The 16,333-nt window shown below is 38.0% G+C and overlaps 1 protein-coding gene across 4 annotated transcripts in view; it reads right to left on the bottom strand.

Moving 5' to 3' along the window:
• The window catches only part of MAP4K4 (mitogen-activated protein kinase kinase kinase kinase 4), a 195,043-nt gene that overhangs the window by 51,624 nt on the left and 127,086 nt on the right, over positions 1-16,333 (bottom strand). For all 4 annotated transcript variants that reach the window (XM_081326477.1, XM_081326479.1, XM_081326478.1 and 1 more), the window contains exons 6-8: positions 11,129-11,219; positions 6,641-6,771; positions 4,233-4,287 (exon numbers count right to left, since the gene is read on the bottom strand). In XM_081326477.1, the coding sequence (XP_081182603.1) occupies positions 4,233-4,287; positions 6,641-6,771; positions 11,129-11,219 (277 nt within the window). The remainder of the gene's footprint in view (positions 1-4,232; positions 4,288-6,640; positions 6,772-11,128; positions 11,220-16,333) is intronic.

The raw sequence follows: 16,333 nt of genomic DNA, 5'->3' as shown, positions 1-16,333 counted from the left end.
TTGAGCTCTCCGGCCCAGGCTGAGAATTTTTAACTGGGGTTTTTAATTTTTAGGGATAATTTAATCTTTTTAAATTGTTTTTTAACTTTTGTATTTTGTATTGGTTTGGTTTTTAAATACCCTGTAAACCGCCCTGAGTCCTTCGGGAAAGGGCGGTATATAAATCTAATAAAAATAAAATAAAATAAAATAAATACACTTGTTCCATTCATATCCTGATTGTTTCAAGACATAAAGACTCTTCTTTAGTTTCCAACAATCAGTTGTCCCATCAGTTTTTATACTTGGTGGTTATGTAAGATAGACAGTGTGTTGTAAGGGCGCATGCAGATATGTTGTTTCTACATCTACATGGTTTATTTTGTACAGATTCTTAGCTGCCCAAACTAATGCTGCTCTCAATGCAGTAGCCCTCAGACTAGGTGCAAACACTTCATCATAGTCCTTCTCTGACTGAGCAAATCCTTGAGCAACTAAACTTGCCTTATGGGTAACAGTCCCATCTACACCCTTCTTCAGTTTATAGACCCACTTGCAACCAATTGCACGCTCTCCCGGTGGAAGTCTAACGTTTTCATATACATCTAGATCCTGCAAGGATTTTAACTCCTTATCCATTGCTGCCTTCCATGCACTCTGATCCTTTGCAGGATACAGTTTGATCTCATCAAAGTTAGAAGACTCTATATTCACCTGACACACAATACTAGCCTCGTATCTATCAGGTGGACGCCTATCGCGAGTCGAGCGTCTAGGCAGTACAGGACTTGGTGTTGTGCTCTCCTCTTCTACCTCCCTCCTCTTTAACAGTAACAGAAGGTTCATCATCATGTCTGTTTTGAATATCAGGGGTATAAAACGAGAGGATCAACACCAACACTTTCCTGCTCTAGTTTACTCCAACCAACGTGTTCTAGAAACTTAGCACTAGCACTACAGTACATGTTAGTGGTACCTTGTTCCCCAAACCTAAAAGACCTATGGTTGGACTCATAGCCAACAAAAAACAATTGTCTTCCTCTATGTTGTCCCTTTCGCCTCAGTTGTGCTGGAATATGAACCCATGCTGGGGCTCCAAATGTGTGTAAGTAACCTAGATCAGGTTTCCTACAATGCCAGCATGTATATGGTAGTTCACCAGTTGTAGAATTAACCACAACGTTTAAGATGTGGTTAGCACACATTGTTGCCTCTCCCCACAGTTTTTCGGGTAATCCAGAATCAGACAACATTGTTCTAGCCATAGCCTGCAGCGTTTGCCCTCGTTGCTCAACAAACGCGTTGTGTTGTGGTCTGTAAGGGGCTGAACACTTGTGTTCAATGCCAGCTGTCTGTAACATAGCTACAAAACGCGTATTGGTAAACTCAGTACCATTATCTGTTACAAGGCAAAGAACCTTCCATTTCATTTTCCTTTCTGCAAACTTCAGCCAGTTTGAAAAATGCTGAAATGTGTCTGCTTTGGTTTTCATTAAGTAACAAAAACCATAACATGAATAATGATCCATGATACTCAAGGTGTAGCAGGCTCCACCAAGACTAGGTTTCATAGGGCCAATGATATCTGCAAACACTACCTCTAAAGGTACAGTGGTCTTAAAACCATTAGTTCTATTTGCAGGGGTTACTTTGCTTTTCTCTTGGCTACACGCATTACAGTTCAAATACTTTTGACACGGTTTCAGTTTTATCCCTTTAGCCAATTCAACAGTCTTCCATAGCATTTTGAAATTCACATGCCCTAAACGTCTATGAAGCAGATGAATGCACTCATCATGTGGCTTTTTGTTAGCATAGACAAAACTTGCATTAGCCATAATTGCTGGCTTGTCGGTGAGAACAAATAGATCGTTCTCCAGGTTAGCAGTAACACTAGTACCATTCCTTTCGATAATATATTTATCTCCCCTAAATGTTACTACAAACCCAGCTTTCAACAATGCCTTCACGGATAACAAGTTAAGCCTTAGTTTAGGCACATATAACATTGATAAATGCTCATTAATACACAAACAGTATGCATTACCTTCTCCAGAGGCTTTCATTCTCCATCCATTGGCTAATGATACATGCTGTTTGCTCTTAGTCATATGGACAAACCTCTCTTTAGTCTTGGTTATACACTGAGACGCCCCACTATCAACCACCCACAAATCATGGTTTATGTATGTTGGTGAACCAGAAACAGCTAAACCAGCATCTTTTCTTACTCTCCTATTGCTATCTGAATTCTGTTTCTTACCCTTCTTGCAGAATTTAGCAATATGCCCTTTAGCCCCACAGGAATAACATTTTTTAACAGGTTAAGCAGTAGTAGACTGTTTTTCCTCTTGTGGTTGTGTCTCTCTCAGTTGGTCTCTGTCTTGCCTTCTTCTGGACTCTTCCAGCAATCTCCCAGTTATGTCTGTCAATGTTAATTCCTCTCTGGTCAGGACTTCCAGAGAAGTAACGTAAGCATCATACCTTTCATCCAAAGAGGAAAGAATAATGTACACCTGATGCAGCTCTGAGAAAATCAGCTCCTTTTCATGTAGCTCTTGCAGCGTTTTCTTCATAAATGCCAAGTGACCTAACATATCTCCACCTTTCAGTAGACGAGCCCTAAACAGTTTACGTGTAAGGTGTATATGTGCACCCACACCATCATGAACATAAATTCGTCTCAAAGTGTCCCAACACCTAGCAGCAGACTCCTCACCACGAATATGGACAAGCTGCTGGTCATTCAGTGTTAGTCCAATAATGTAAAGAGTTCTTTCGTTATCTTGGTTAAATTTAGCTATCTTCTTTGCGTCTTCATCATCTGCTGGATCCCAAGCAGTCACATCCGGCGGATCATTAACTACAGCCCATAGTCCTTCCTTGCGCAGGAGCAAGCAACATTTTGTGGACCAGGAAATGCAGTATCCAGGAGATACTTGTTGACTGTTCTTGTGCCATTTTCAGTTGAACAGATAACACAAACTCAGCTTTCTTAATACGGTACTGTGTACACTAGCTCTCAGTATGTCACTGGGCCCATAACCAATGATAAGGATGTGCAGAGTACCTCTTGAGTTAACAAGAGCTTGCACAGAAAAAGAGGATACTGAGAGTAGTCAAGTTTATGCAGCAAGCACACAGATACACTGAGGTGTGTAAAAAAAGTTTTACTTGTGGAATAATACAATAGCACAGTCCAAGAAAAAATCAGTCCAGGTCATACACGAGTAAAGTGATGATAGCAAATAACAATAGTCCAAGGATTATCCAATACAGAGTCTTCTTACCAGTCCGTAAGTCAAAACACAGTTGTTCAGGTTTAGCAAACAGTAGCAAATCCACAAACCACAATAATCAGCAAGTAACAGCAAATGTAACAGAGAGAATAACAGAGAGAAAGAAGCTATGTCTCTAGCTCCCTCTTATGGCCGTTGGAAAAACAGCGTTGGCCAATCATCACACATTTAAAGTGATACAATACAGTTTCTATTACAACAATGCAATCATAGTTTATATATATTGCCAACCCATCCAGTTAGGCCTTAGTCATCTACCTAACAATATATCTGTATAACCAACCTATCCTCCCATTCCTCCCCCCCCATCCCTTACCCATTTTAAATTCTACATCAGTCTAGACATTCCATGCATTTGATTGGAATGAAGTGAAAGTTCATGCTTTTAAATAAAATGTGTTACTTGGAAAAGGTGCTACCAGATTCCCCATCTTTTGCCCCCACAGACCAGCAAAGCCCTCTACTTATAATGAGGTAATAGTCTCAGAATCTGTCTCAGAATCAAATATCTCAGCAGAAAGTTTATATGGACTCAATATCAATTCAATAATTCTGTACTGCAGGGTTTGTTCTATTGTTTGATTTCTATTGGCTTAGAACAATCACTGTAAAATGAGGCTTTAACACAGCTGCCTAATAATTTCTATTTATGATAATTAATATAACAACAACAACAACAACTTTATTGTCACTTTGAATGTACACCAATTGGCATACATCAAAATGAAATGTCATTTCATACAGCTCTCAAAGGGCCACCACCTCCAATATACACTCCTTGTTCGTGGCCAGCTCAAGTTTCAGAATGACCATTTTAGTCCATTTTCTGCCTTAGAGTGGAAAGATCATTGTGTTTCCAAATAGTCCAAGGGTACATTTAGATTTACAATGAGTAAATGCAGCAGGTTGCATTTCTGAAATCATTCAAATAAACAATACATATGTATCACTTACGGGGAGCGCCTTCTGCCATCTCAATGGCTGTAATGCCGCATGACCAAAGGTCACTCTACAGAGGGAGACCATATGTCAGCAAACACATTATCCACTTTTCTCTCAGTCAATTATAGCTCATACATTATAAAGAAAAGATCAGAATTATGAAAACAAAACAAAACCCAATCCCACTGTTTTTAAATAGTTTCATTTTTTTACAATTTGACTGCAGAAATAAATAACATGTGTTATTTACCTTTGTAAATACAAAAAAAAATTAAGTAACTTATGAAGGACAATGTTTAGCATCTTTGCAGATGAAGCCTCTTCCACTTCAAAGTTTATATTTCATTTTTTTTTGCAAATAATGCAAATATTTATATTCACATGTTTTCATATACAGTAGATTTCCTGTGTGTCTGGAGGGGAAAATAACACTTTTCCAACTATGGATGCAACATTTCTGTAAATTCTGCATCTTTCGACTATATTTTTTCTAGCAGATGTTTTTCTGATGTTCTGGATATGCAATTACTTAGAAATCAAAACCAAATTGTTGGGTGTTGCATCAACAGGAAAACAAAGATTGTATAAAATTAAACTATTAGGACATTAAGTGTACTTTAAAACACTCAAGAACACTACTATAAAAAGTTCATAAATCTTTGCCAATATATTGCTTGTTTCAAACTAAATGAAAAAATAAATTTAAGAATACAAGATTCAAAAATGTGGACATGTTACTGCTCAATAGCCTACTACGTTTTTAACTAACAACTCCTAAAACATGAATTCTATTTAAAAAAAATTGAAGATGTTTATCAGATCTGAAACAATGGAAACTCTTTTAGCCCCAATACAGACATAGCCAATAATAGAACACATTTTGAAGGGCAATGTAGTCACTTAATAGTAAGGAGCAAACCTTGAAAAGGAAGGAAGGAAAATATTTTTCTTTACTCTAGTACTAACATGGACATTTATAATAGGCTGCACACAGCTTTCCTCGAACTAGTGTCACTGAAATATCCTGGACTGCAATTCCTATTATGCCCCACCAGTATAACTAAATTAAGGGAAATTGATAACCTTCAGTCAGTTGCCACATTTAATTTCTATCTGTCTTATTCTTATTGGCATTTCAGGACTGGAAAAAATAAAGGAAGTATCTGTCAACACACCTGGAACACCTATGTCTCAAATATAGGGTTTTTTAATGAAATCTAACAGGTATCGCAATAAAATATCCCCTTTTGCATTTTTACTAATGAAGTCAATTTTATATCAATGACCTCCATATTTATCCTATGCTGTAGGACAGACCATTCAGTTATAAACAGTTAATATCATCTCCAGTGTTATTAATCTCCTGCCCTTCTTATTCCACATCCATGCATAGTCAAATATTAATTATCCATTGGGGAACAAAGATATACTTAAAAATAGTATTTAGTCTGATGTAAGATCATATTCCCCAGGGTTCTGAAATATTTCAAGCTCCTCAGCCAGATGAATACTTTTTCTAGAATAGAAAACATTAAATACTTAGTTATTTTCCCCCGCTTTATCCTATGATAAAGCTCAGGTATTTCTTTAATGCTTCAAAAATGGTCTTGAAGAAGCAAACTCAATTTCAAAAACAAGAAATCCATTTAGCATGACAGTCTTTAACATTTACAAGTTAATGTTTGAATACTCCACAGGATTCAGCTGTACAACCACAACCTCCTCCTAAATCCAGCTAGTTAGGATCAGTGGTTAAAAATACTGAACTAAAAATGGGAAGATTGTCAGTTCTCATTCTGCCCTAGACATGGAAACCAGTGACTTCTTTTCGGCCAGTTGCTTTTTTTTAGCCCTAGGAACAAGGCAAGAGCAAACCACTTTTGAAAAATGGCACCAAGAAAATTGTGTACATTTGCTATGTAGTCACCAGAAGTCAAGCTGGTTCAAAGGCCCACACATAAACCAAGTAGGAGTTTAGGCTCCCTGCTGTTTGAAAGGCTGCAGGAACATGAATATGGTGGGAAGATGACACCTATGAAGGAGCATCTACTCTCTGTCTCAAAATGATTTGAGGGGGGCATCAAGTAATCACTTGATTGATAGCCCTACAAAAGAAGCGCTAAAAATGGGCAACATTTGATATCTAAAACAGTAAGATTTGACACTGCAAGAATAATTTCATCCCCAGAACTATTTACATATTTGAGATTATCAGGTGTGATCTAAGATTTTTTTCCAGGTTATGTTGGGTTATCTTGCTCCCCAATTTAGTGAGAAAACTTCCTTAGTCAAAAAAAGAAATATAATGTTTTCCTTACAAAACTTAATGATTATTTATGAAATAAAGACATTTGTTTAGAAAACTAATGGATGAAAGTACAGGAAATACAACACAATTATTTTGTTAATATTTTTCTTACTCGATAGTCATATGTTGCATCTGGATTTTCATCGCAGGCAATAACTTCTGGAGCCATCCAATAAGGTGTCCCAATAAAAGTATTTCTTCTACCAACAGTCCTGTCCAGCTGAGCACTAACACCAAAATCCACTATATTCAAATGGAAGAGATGGAGAATCTTGTGAAATTATAACTAATTTAAACAAGCCAAGCAATCAATTAAATATTGAAGCACATGAAATGCCATTAATTGCAATTCATCATATTTTTCATTGTAAGATATTTTTCATCAAACCCAGTCTTCGTATTAAAGTTTGAAAGAACAAAGTAACAACAAACAAGAAATTATATTCACAAATCTAGAAAAACTCTTTATGCCACATTTATTATCTTTAGGTTACTTTTGACATAGTATCTAAGTGATGGTGTAAACTTAAATACACTACAATAAACAAACATGTACTTCTGCTGCTCATTAAAGTTCATGAACATAAGATTGAAGATCAGGTACAGTAACCAAGAACGTGTCATTAAGGAAATACCAGTAAGATGGGGAGTTAGGCAAGCATGTGCATTGGCTCTAGTTTTATTAATTACATAAACTTATTGGTTCTTCACTTAAGTAACTCTATATTTCATTCCCCAAAATTAGCCCACAGACATATCAATTACTGCTGATGAAACAATAATTCTGCCATTGACTTCTACCAGTCTTAAAAAAGACCATTGGTCTTAAAAGATCACTTATGAATTATTATATTTAAATTAATAATAAATTATTCCAAGACCAAGACTATCTATCTATCTATCTATCTATCTATCTATCTATCTATCTATCTATCTATCTATCTATCTATCTATCTATCTATCTATCTATCTATCTCGATGAAAATGTATTTCATAAATTCACTGATGTTACAGGAACCTTGGGGGGGTATGAGTGACAAATTAATATTGGAATTCAACAATATGCAAGCACAAGCAACAGAAAAAAAAGTCAAACTAGAGTCTTGGACCTCAAGAGAGCTAATTTCAATAAGCTTAGAGAAAGATTGAGAAGGATTCCATGGATGAGAATCTTCAAGGGGAAAACAACCCAAGAAGCTTGGGAAACTTTGAAAAGTGAGATTATAAAAGCCCAGTCTTGCACAATTCCAATGAAGAAAAAAAATAAGAGATCTCAAAAGAAAGAACTTTGCATAAAGAACTTTCTGATAAAATGAAAGGCAAAAAGGACAAGTGTGAAAAGTGTAAAGAGGGGCACAAAACTAAGGCAGAATATCAGCAAATACACTGAACCTGCAAAGATGAAATCAGGAAAAGATGAAATCAGGAAAAATGAACAAAGCTTGTGACAAAAGTAAAAAATAACAAAAAAAAACCTTCTTTCAACTTGTAAAAACAAGAAAAAAGTCAACGAAATGATTGGTCCATTAATGGGAGAAAATGGCATGAAGGTGATGAACAGCAGGGAAAAAACAGAACTGCTTAACTCATTTTTTGCATCTGTCTTTACATAAAAAGAAAAAACAGTCCAACCTATAAAAAATACTGTAAAATGCATATTACTAATGCAAGTCAAAATAAGCAAAAAAAATGGTAAGAGAATACCTATTCACTCTGGATGAGTCCAAATCACCAGAACCAGATGGCTTCCATCCTAAGGTTCTGAAGGAACTGGCAGATGTGATCTCAGAACCACTGAACTATGTCTTTCAAAGATCCTAGAGCACTAGGGAATTACCAGAAGACTGGAAAAGGTTGACTCAGCCTTCCATCCTTCCGAGGTAGGTAAAATGAGGACCCAGATTGTTGGGGGCAATAAGCTGACTTTGTAATAATGCCGCTTGGGGTGTGTGTGTGAAAGCCCTAACAAGCAGGCATATACATAGAATGAAGGCTACTGCTAAGCTTGTAAGCCGCCCTGAGTCTTCGGAGAAGGGCGGGATATAAATGTAATAAAAAAAAAAAGAGCTAATGTAGTTCCCATCTTCAAAAAAGGGAAAAAATAGATCCAAGAAACTACAGACCTATCAGCCTGACCTCAATAGCTGGGAAGATTCTAGAAAAGATAATTCTAGCAAGGAATCTGTGAACACCTAGAAGCAAACAAAGTCATAACCAGAAACCAACATGGGTTTCTCCAAAACAGATCATGCCAGACAAATTTTACAAAATTAGTGGAGTAGCAAAATGCTGTAGATATAATTTACTTGGACTTCAGTAAGGCATTTGATAAAGCATACACAACCCACTACTTTGTAAAATAGAAAAAAGTGGGTTAGACAGCACCACCACTAGGTGGATTCATAACTGGCTCACCAACTGCATTCAACGTGTAGTCCTTAATGAAACTGCATTTACATGAAGAGAAGTATGCAATGGGGTACTTTGGCTCTGTCTTAGGCCCAGTACTCTTCAATACCTTCATCAATGATTTAGATGAGAGAACAGGAGGGGAACTCATCAAATTTGCAGACAACACCAAACTGGCAGAAGTAGCCAAACAGTCCATAAAATAGGCTCAAGATACAAGTATGTCGACAGACTTGAACACCGAGTCCTTTCCAACAAGATAAAATTCAATTGTGAGAAAAGTAAGGTTCTACATTTAGGCAAGAAAAACCAAATCCATAGGTATAGAACAGGTACTACCTGGCTCAATAGTAAATGTGAAAAGGATCTTGGAATCCTAGTGGACAATCACTTAAATATGAGCCAGCAGTGTGCTGCAGCTGCCAAAAAAGCCAATGCAGGTCCATTTAGCAAGACCAAGAAGAAGGGTCCTCTCCATGGTGGTTCCCTCTCTGGAATGGGACAACTCACCACATCCATGTGAGTAGGTCCAGCTGTCAACAAAGGCAGGAGAGCTCATCTCCTCTCTCAGCTTCATCTCTATTAAGCAGTCCAGCCATCTCCCAAAGCTGCATCTCCCAACTCTCAGGTTCTTGGACTAGGGCTTAGCTCCAGTTGATGACAGCACAAAGAAATTAAGCCAGTAAGATCCAGGGGAGTTCAGGGGGACTCTAGAAGGATCCAGGGGATTCCAAGGGAGCCACACAATCAGAAATCAGCCATCTTCTCTTTCCATCTCCTCCATATCCACTTCCAACTGCTCCTTTCTGATCTCCCCTCTCCTCAAATTCTCAGATTCTCAGTTTCTCTACTTCTGTGTTTCTCCACCCATTCATCAAACTTATCATGCCCATCTTCCTCTCACCTTCCTCTCAACACTCTCCTCTTCCACAAGCTAATCTCAACATTAAAAGAAAAAAGAAAAAAAAACCCTCTGCAAAATATTTTTGGATCTCCATCAACAAACCCACACTGTCATCATCTTAATCTTCAATAATCCTGGTTCATAATTCCTGGTTCAATTATGTTGCTTGCAGCTAAAGCCTGAACAGAAATGCTACATGGGGCTAAATTATAACCATATAACAGTAAGGTTACCCTAGAAATAAATAAAAAATTCTGAGATGCATCTTCAGTTACTCATTGCATCCCAAGTAAAATACTTCAATAAGAAGTGGAGGTCAATCCAACTTTTTGGATTTTGAATCTTTACTACTGGCTAAAACTATACCATAATCTTGGTGTACTGACCTAACTAATGTTGGCAGACAACTACAAATCATCTTGGAAACCAGTTATCCAAAGGAAACTGAACCATTATGGCTTTTCCAGTGATGCCATTTTAATTTTAGGGTTAGATTAATATTAGGGCAAAGGATCTTCAATATAGAAAGCCAAGCAGAAATTGCTGCTTTCTCTCACAACTTATTTGTAAATACAGGGACTTATAACCATGGTTCAAAGTTACAACACCACTGAAAAAATGACTTACAACCTATCCTTGAAGTTATGATCATTGCACCATGGTATGGTCATGTGTTTGCAATTTAAGTGCTTGGCAACTGGCTTGCATTTATGAGAGTTGCAGAATCCTGCAGTCAGGAGACTACAGTTTGTGACCTTTCAAGCTAGCTTCTAAGATGCAGATCAATGAGGAAGCTATGCATGCTTAACAATCACATGATTTGTTTAATAACCATGATAGAAAATAATAGGTCTCATGTCTTAAGTTGCAGAGTGAGCTAGATGATCTTTAAATGATTTTGCTCTATTATGGCTGCAGGGTTGGGGCCTTTCAACACCTTTTTATGTACCTAATAGCTTGGATCTTAAGCATTAATGTAAGGATATCCTAACATATTCAAATCCAACAATTTTGGTATTCTCAGAAAAGGGAAGATATTAAAATTCAAAAGAAGAAAAAGCACACGAGATGTTAAAAAGTAACTAAACATTGATTTTGAGTTAGAGGACTAATTTTTTATTACTAAATAAATTATGATAAATTCACAGTCTCTAAAACTTCCCTGAATAGTATTAACTACTCAGATAGTTTCTCAATACCTCTCCAGCTATGCTGTTACTAGATGAAAGAATAATTGAGATGAAATAAGAAGCCAGAAGGACACTAAGAACAGCCTAATTAACTTACCTAATTTCACTTCTGCATTTTCTGTTAACAATACATTCTGTCCTTTGATGTCTCGATGAATCACATGATGGGCATGTAGATGTGCCAATCCCTGCATATTTTTTTTTTGGGGGGGGGGGAAACGCAAGATAATTCATATGAAACAATTCAGTTTCTTTTTCCTTAAATATGCAACATTCAGACTTGCAGTATGGCATATTGTAGTCCAGGTTTTTCCCCAAGTTATTACTGCTATTCCTTTTTAGTTCTATGTTTTTTAACAATAGGAACTGTACATGATTTTTTATTAACCAGATTACTCATAAAACATACGGAAAGTTACAAAGGACCATGAATAATTTTGCACTGATTAGTATATATATAACAACATCATAACTTTCAAAACATTTCTGGAGCATACTTGATGAGAGCTAATCTTATAATCCCCTTCATGGATTACTGCCTTGTCGTGGCGAAGGGGCTTGCGTAATTCAATGAAGCTATGAGCTATGCCGTGCAGGGCCACCCAAGACGGACAGGTCATAGCAGAGAGTTCTGACAAAACGTGATCCACTGGAGAAGGAAATGGCAACCCACTCCAGTATCTTTGCCATGAAAACCCTATGGACAGTACCAAAAGGCAAAACGATATGACGATGGAAGATGAGCCCCTCAGGTCGGAAGGCATCCAATATGCTACTGGGGAAGAGCAGAGGGCTAGTACTAGTAGGGCCAGAAAGAATGAAGCGACTGGGCCAAAGCCGAAAGGACGCTCAGCTGTGGATATGTCTGGTGGTGAAAGGAAAGTCCGATGCTGTAAAGATTTTTTCTCCATAGGAACCTGGAATGTAAGATCCACGAATCAAGGAAAGCTGGACGTGGTCAAACAAGGGATGACAAGACTGAACATCGACATCTTAGGTATCAGCGAACTAAAATGGACAAGAATGGGTGAATTTAATTCAGATGACCATCAGGTATACTACTGCAGGCAAGAATCCCTCAGAAGAAATGGAGTAGCCTTCATAGTCAATAAAAGAGTAGGAAAAGCAATACTGGGATACAATCCTCAAAATGACAGAATGATCTCAGTTCGAATCCAAGGCAAACCATTCAATATCACAGTAGTCCAAGTCTATGGTCCAACCACCAGTGCTGAAGAGGATGAAATTGACCGGTTCTATGAAGCCCTACAGCACCTTATAGAACTAACACCAAAAATGATGTCCTTATCATCATGGGGGATTGGAATGCTGAAGTAGAAAGCCAAAAGATAACCAGAATAACAGGCAAGTTTGGCCTTGGAGTACAAAATGAAGCAGGGCACAGGCTGATAGAATTTTGTCAAGAGAATACGATGGTCATAGCAAACACTCTTTTCCAACAACCCAAGAGATGGCTCTACACATGGACATCACCAGACGGTCAACACAGAAATCAGATTGACTATATGCTCTGCAGCCAAAGACGGAGAAGCTCTATACAGTCAGTAAAAACAAGACCAGGAGCTGACTGTGGCTCAGACCATGAGCTTCTCGTTGCAAAGTTTTGGCTTAAACTGAAGAAAGTAGGGAAAAGCACTAGGCCACTCAGGTATGAATTAAATCATATCCCTGTTGAATATACAGTAGAGGTGACAAATAGATTTAAGGAATTAGATCTGATAGACAGAGTGCCTGAAGAACTATGGACAGAGGTTCATAACATTGTACAAGAGGTAGCAACTAAAACCATCCCAAAGAAAAAGAAATGCAAGAAAGCAAAATGGCTGTCTGAGGAACCTTTGGAAATAGATGAGGAAAGGAGGGAAGCGAAAGGCAAGGGAGAAAAAGAAAGATACGCCCAATTGAATGCAGAATTCTGGAGAATAGCTAGAAGAGATAAGAATGCCTTCTTAAATGAACAGTGCAAAGAAATAGAAGAAAACAATAGAATAGGGAGGAACAGAGATCTTTTCAAGAAAATTGGAGAGATGAAGGGAACGTTTAATGCAAAAATGGGCATGATAAAGGACCAAAATGGCACAGACCTAACAGAGGCAGAAGAGATTAAGAAGAGGTGGTAAAATTACACAGAAGAACTATACAAGAATGAGCTTAACGTCCCTGATAATCACAATGAGATGGTCACTGACCTCGAGCCAGACATCCTAGAATGTGAAGTGAAGTGGGCCTTAGAAAAGCTGAGCAACAACAAAGCTAGTGGAGGTGACAGTATTCCAGCTGAGCTATTCAAAATCTTAAAAGACGATGCAGTAAAAGTGCTACACTCAATTTGCCAGCAAATTTGGAAAACTCAACAGTGGCCACAGGATTGGAAAAGATCAGTTTACATTCCAATTCCAAAGAAAAGCAGTGCCAAAGAAAGTTCAAACTATCGCACCATTGCACTCATTTCTCATGCTAGTAAAGTTATGCTTAAAATCCTACAAGCTAGACTCCAGCAGTATGCGGATCGAGAACTACCAGAAGTACAGGCAGGATTTCAAAGAGGCAGAGGAACTAGAGATCAAATTGCCAACATACACTGGATCATGGAGAAAGCTAGAGAGTTCCAGAAAAACCTCTACTTCTGCTTCATTGACTATACTAAAGCCTTTGATTGTGTGGATCATAACAAACTGTGGCAAGTTCTTAAAGAGACGGGTGTTAACAGACCATCTTATTTGTCTCTTGAGAAACCTATATGTGGACCAAGAAGCAGCAGTGAGAACTGGACATGGAACCACTGATTGGTTCAAAATTGGGAAAGGAGTCTGGCAAGGCTGTATACTGTCGCCTTGCCTATTTAACTTATATGCAGAGCACATCATGAGAAAGGCAGGGGTAGATGAATCAAAAGTTGGAATTAAGATTGCCGGAAGAAATATCAACAACCTAAGATATATAGATGATACCACTCTAATGGCAGAAAGTGAAGAGGAACTAAAGAGCCTCTTGTTGTGGGTGAAGAAGGAGAGTGCAAAACCTGGGTTGAAACTTAACATTAAAAAAACCAAGATCATGGCATCTGGCCCTCTCAATTCCTGGAAAATAGATGGGGAAGAAATGGAGGTAGTGACAGATTTTATTTTCCTGGGCTCCAAGATCACTGCAGATGGGGACTGTAGCCAAGAAATTAAAAGACGCTTGTTCCTGGAGAGGAAAGCAATGGCAAATCTAGACAGCACACTAAAAAGCAGAGACATCACCCTGTCAACAAAAGTGCGTATAGTCAAGGCTATGGTCTTCCCAGTTGCAATGTATGGCTATAAAAGTTGGACCATAAAAAAGCGCCAAAGAATTGAGGCCTTTGAACTATGGTGCTGGAGAAGACTCTTGCGAGTCTCTTGGACTGCAAGGTGATCAAACTGGACAGTCCTAGAGGAGATCAACCCTGACTGCTCTTTAGAAGGCCAGCTCCTGAAGCTAAAACTCAAATACTTTGGCCACCTAATGAGAAGGAAGGACTCACTGGAGAAGAGCCTAATGCTGGGAAAGATTGAGGGCAATAGAAGAAGGGGACAACAGAGAATGAGCTGGTTAGATGGAGTCACTGAAGCAGTAGGCGTGAGCTTAAATGGACTCCAGAAGATGGTAGAGGACAGGAAGGCCTGGAGGAACGTTGTCCATAGGGTCGCGATGGGTCGGACATGACTTTGCAGCTAACAACAACAACAACTATCTTATAATATCTATGGTACTGTATGACAAACCAATCTACAGATCTTATGGAATATTACTGGCAAGATTAGAAAAAATATACGACAAGCTGCCAGCATCAAGTTCCCTTCGTCCAGTGCGCTCCCACAGGGAGGGTCTTCTCAGGGTGCTGCCGGTAAAAGATTGCCGGCGGATAACACCCAGGGGGAGGGCCTTCTCAGTGGGTGTGCCTGCCCTCTGGAACCAGCTGCCCGAGGAGCTTAGGACTGCCCCCGACCTTCGTTCATTTCGCCAGGACCTGAAGACCTGGCTCTTCGAGCTTTCTGGCCCAGGCTGAGAATTTTAATTGGGGTTTTTATTTTTTAGGGATTGATTTAATCTTTTTAAATTGTTTTTAACTTTTGTATCGATTTTTGTTTTAAATACCCTGTAAACCGCCCTGAATCCTTCGGGAAAGGGCGGTATATAAATCCAATAAAATAAATAAATAAATAAATAAATAAATAAATAGAAAGGAAACCTAGTTATTTGCTATATTACCTATAACTGATAATGCTAATATAAATTTTGTAAGGCTGAATAATCCATAAAGTTGCAACAAATTATTTAAAATATTATTTATAAATATTTTATAAATATAAAAATCCTGACAATTCTTTGCTTCTTTTCATTCATTTCTATATCAATGAAATAAGGGCTATTTATAAGCAATACACTTTGAGCCAATTGCTTTTTCTGAATGGAATATTACCACCACAAATAATCATGAATTTTCTGCCAAAAGAAAAAACAAAAAAATTACTTGATTCAGACTGATAAAGAGAACTTAATAAAATTAGGTTGTTGTACAAAAAGATAAGATATTATAGCAAGACACTATAGAATATAAAATAGCAAAAGTAATAACTTTATTCAATAATTAACACTACACAAGCTATTATAGTAATGTATTTTTAGAGAGATTTTTCTATACAGTGAGGGGGAAAATTATTTGATCCCCTGCTAATTTTGTACGTTTGCCCAGACAAAGAAATGATCAGTCTATAATTGTAATGGTAGGTTTATTTTAACAGTGAGAGACAGAATAACAACAACAAAAAATTCAGAAAAACGCATTTCAAAAAAGTTATAAATTGATTTGCATTTTAATGACTGAAATAAGTATTTGACCCTTCGCAAAACATGACTTAGTACTTGATGGCAAAACCCTTGTTGGCTATCACAGAGGTCAGACATTTCTTGTAACTGGCTACCAGGTTTGCACACATCTCAGGAGGGATTTTGTCCCACTCTTCTTTGCAGATCTTCTCCAAGTCATTAAGGTTTCGAGGGTGACGTTTGGCAGCTCGAAACCTCAACTTTCTCCAGATTTTCCATGGAAGTAAGGTCTTGAGACTGGCTAGGCCATTCCAGGTCCTTAATGTGCTTCTTCTTGAGCCACTCCTTTGTTGCTTTGGCCATGTGTTTTGGGTCATTGCCATGCTGGAATACCCATCCAAGACCCATTTTCAATGCCCTGCCTGAGGGAAGGAAGTTCTCACCCAAGATTTGACCATACATGGCCCTTCCATTATCCCTTTGATGC

This window comes from Vipera berus (assembly GCF_964194415.1).
Source record: "Vipera berus genome assembly, chromosome: 4".
Lineage (NCBI taxonomy): Eukaryota > Metazoa > Chordata > Lepidosauria > Squamata > Viperidae > Vipera > Vipera berus.
This window is presented reverse-complemented; position numbering and strand designations above follow the sequence as displayed.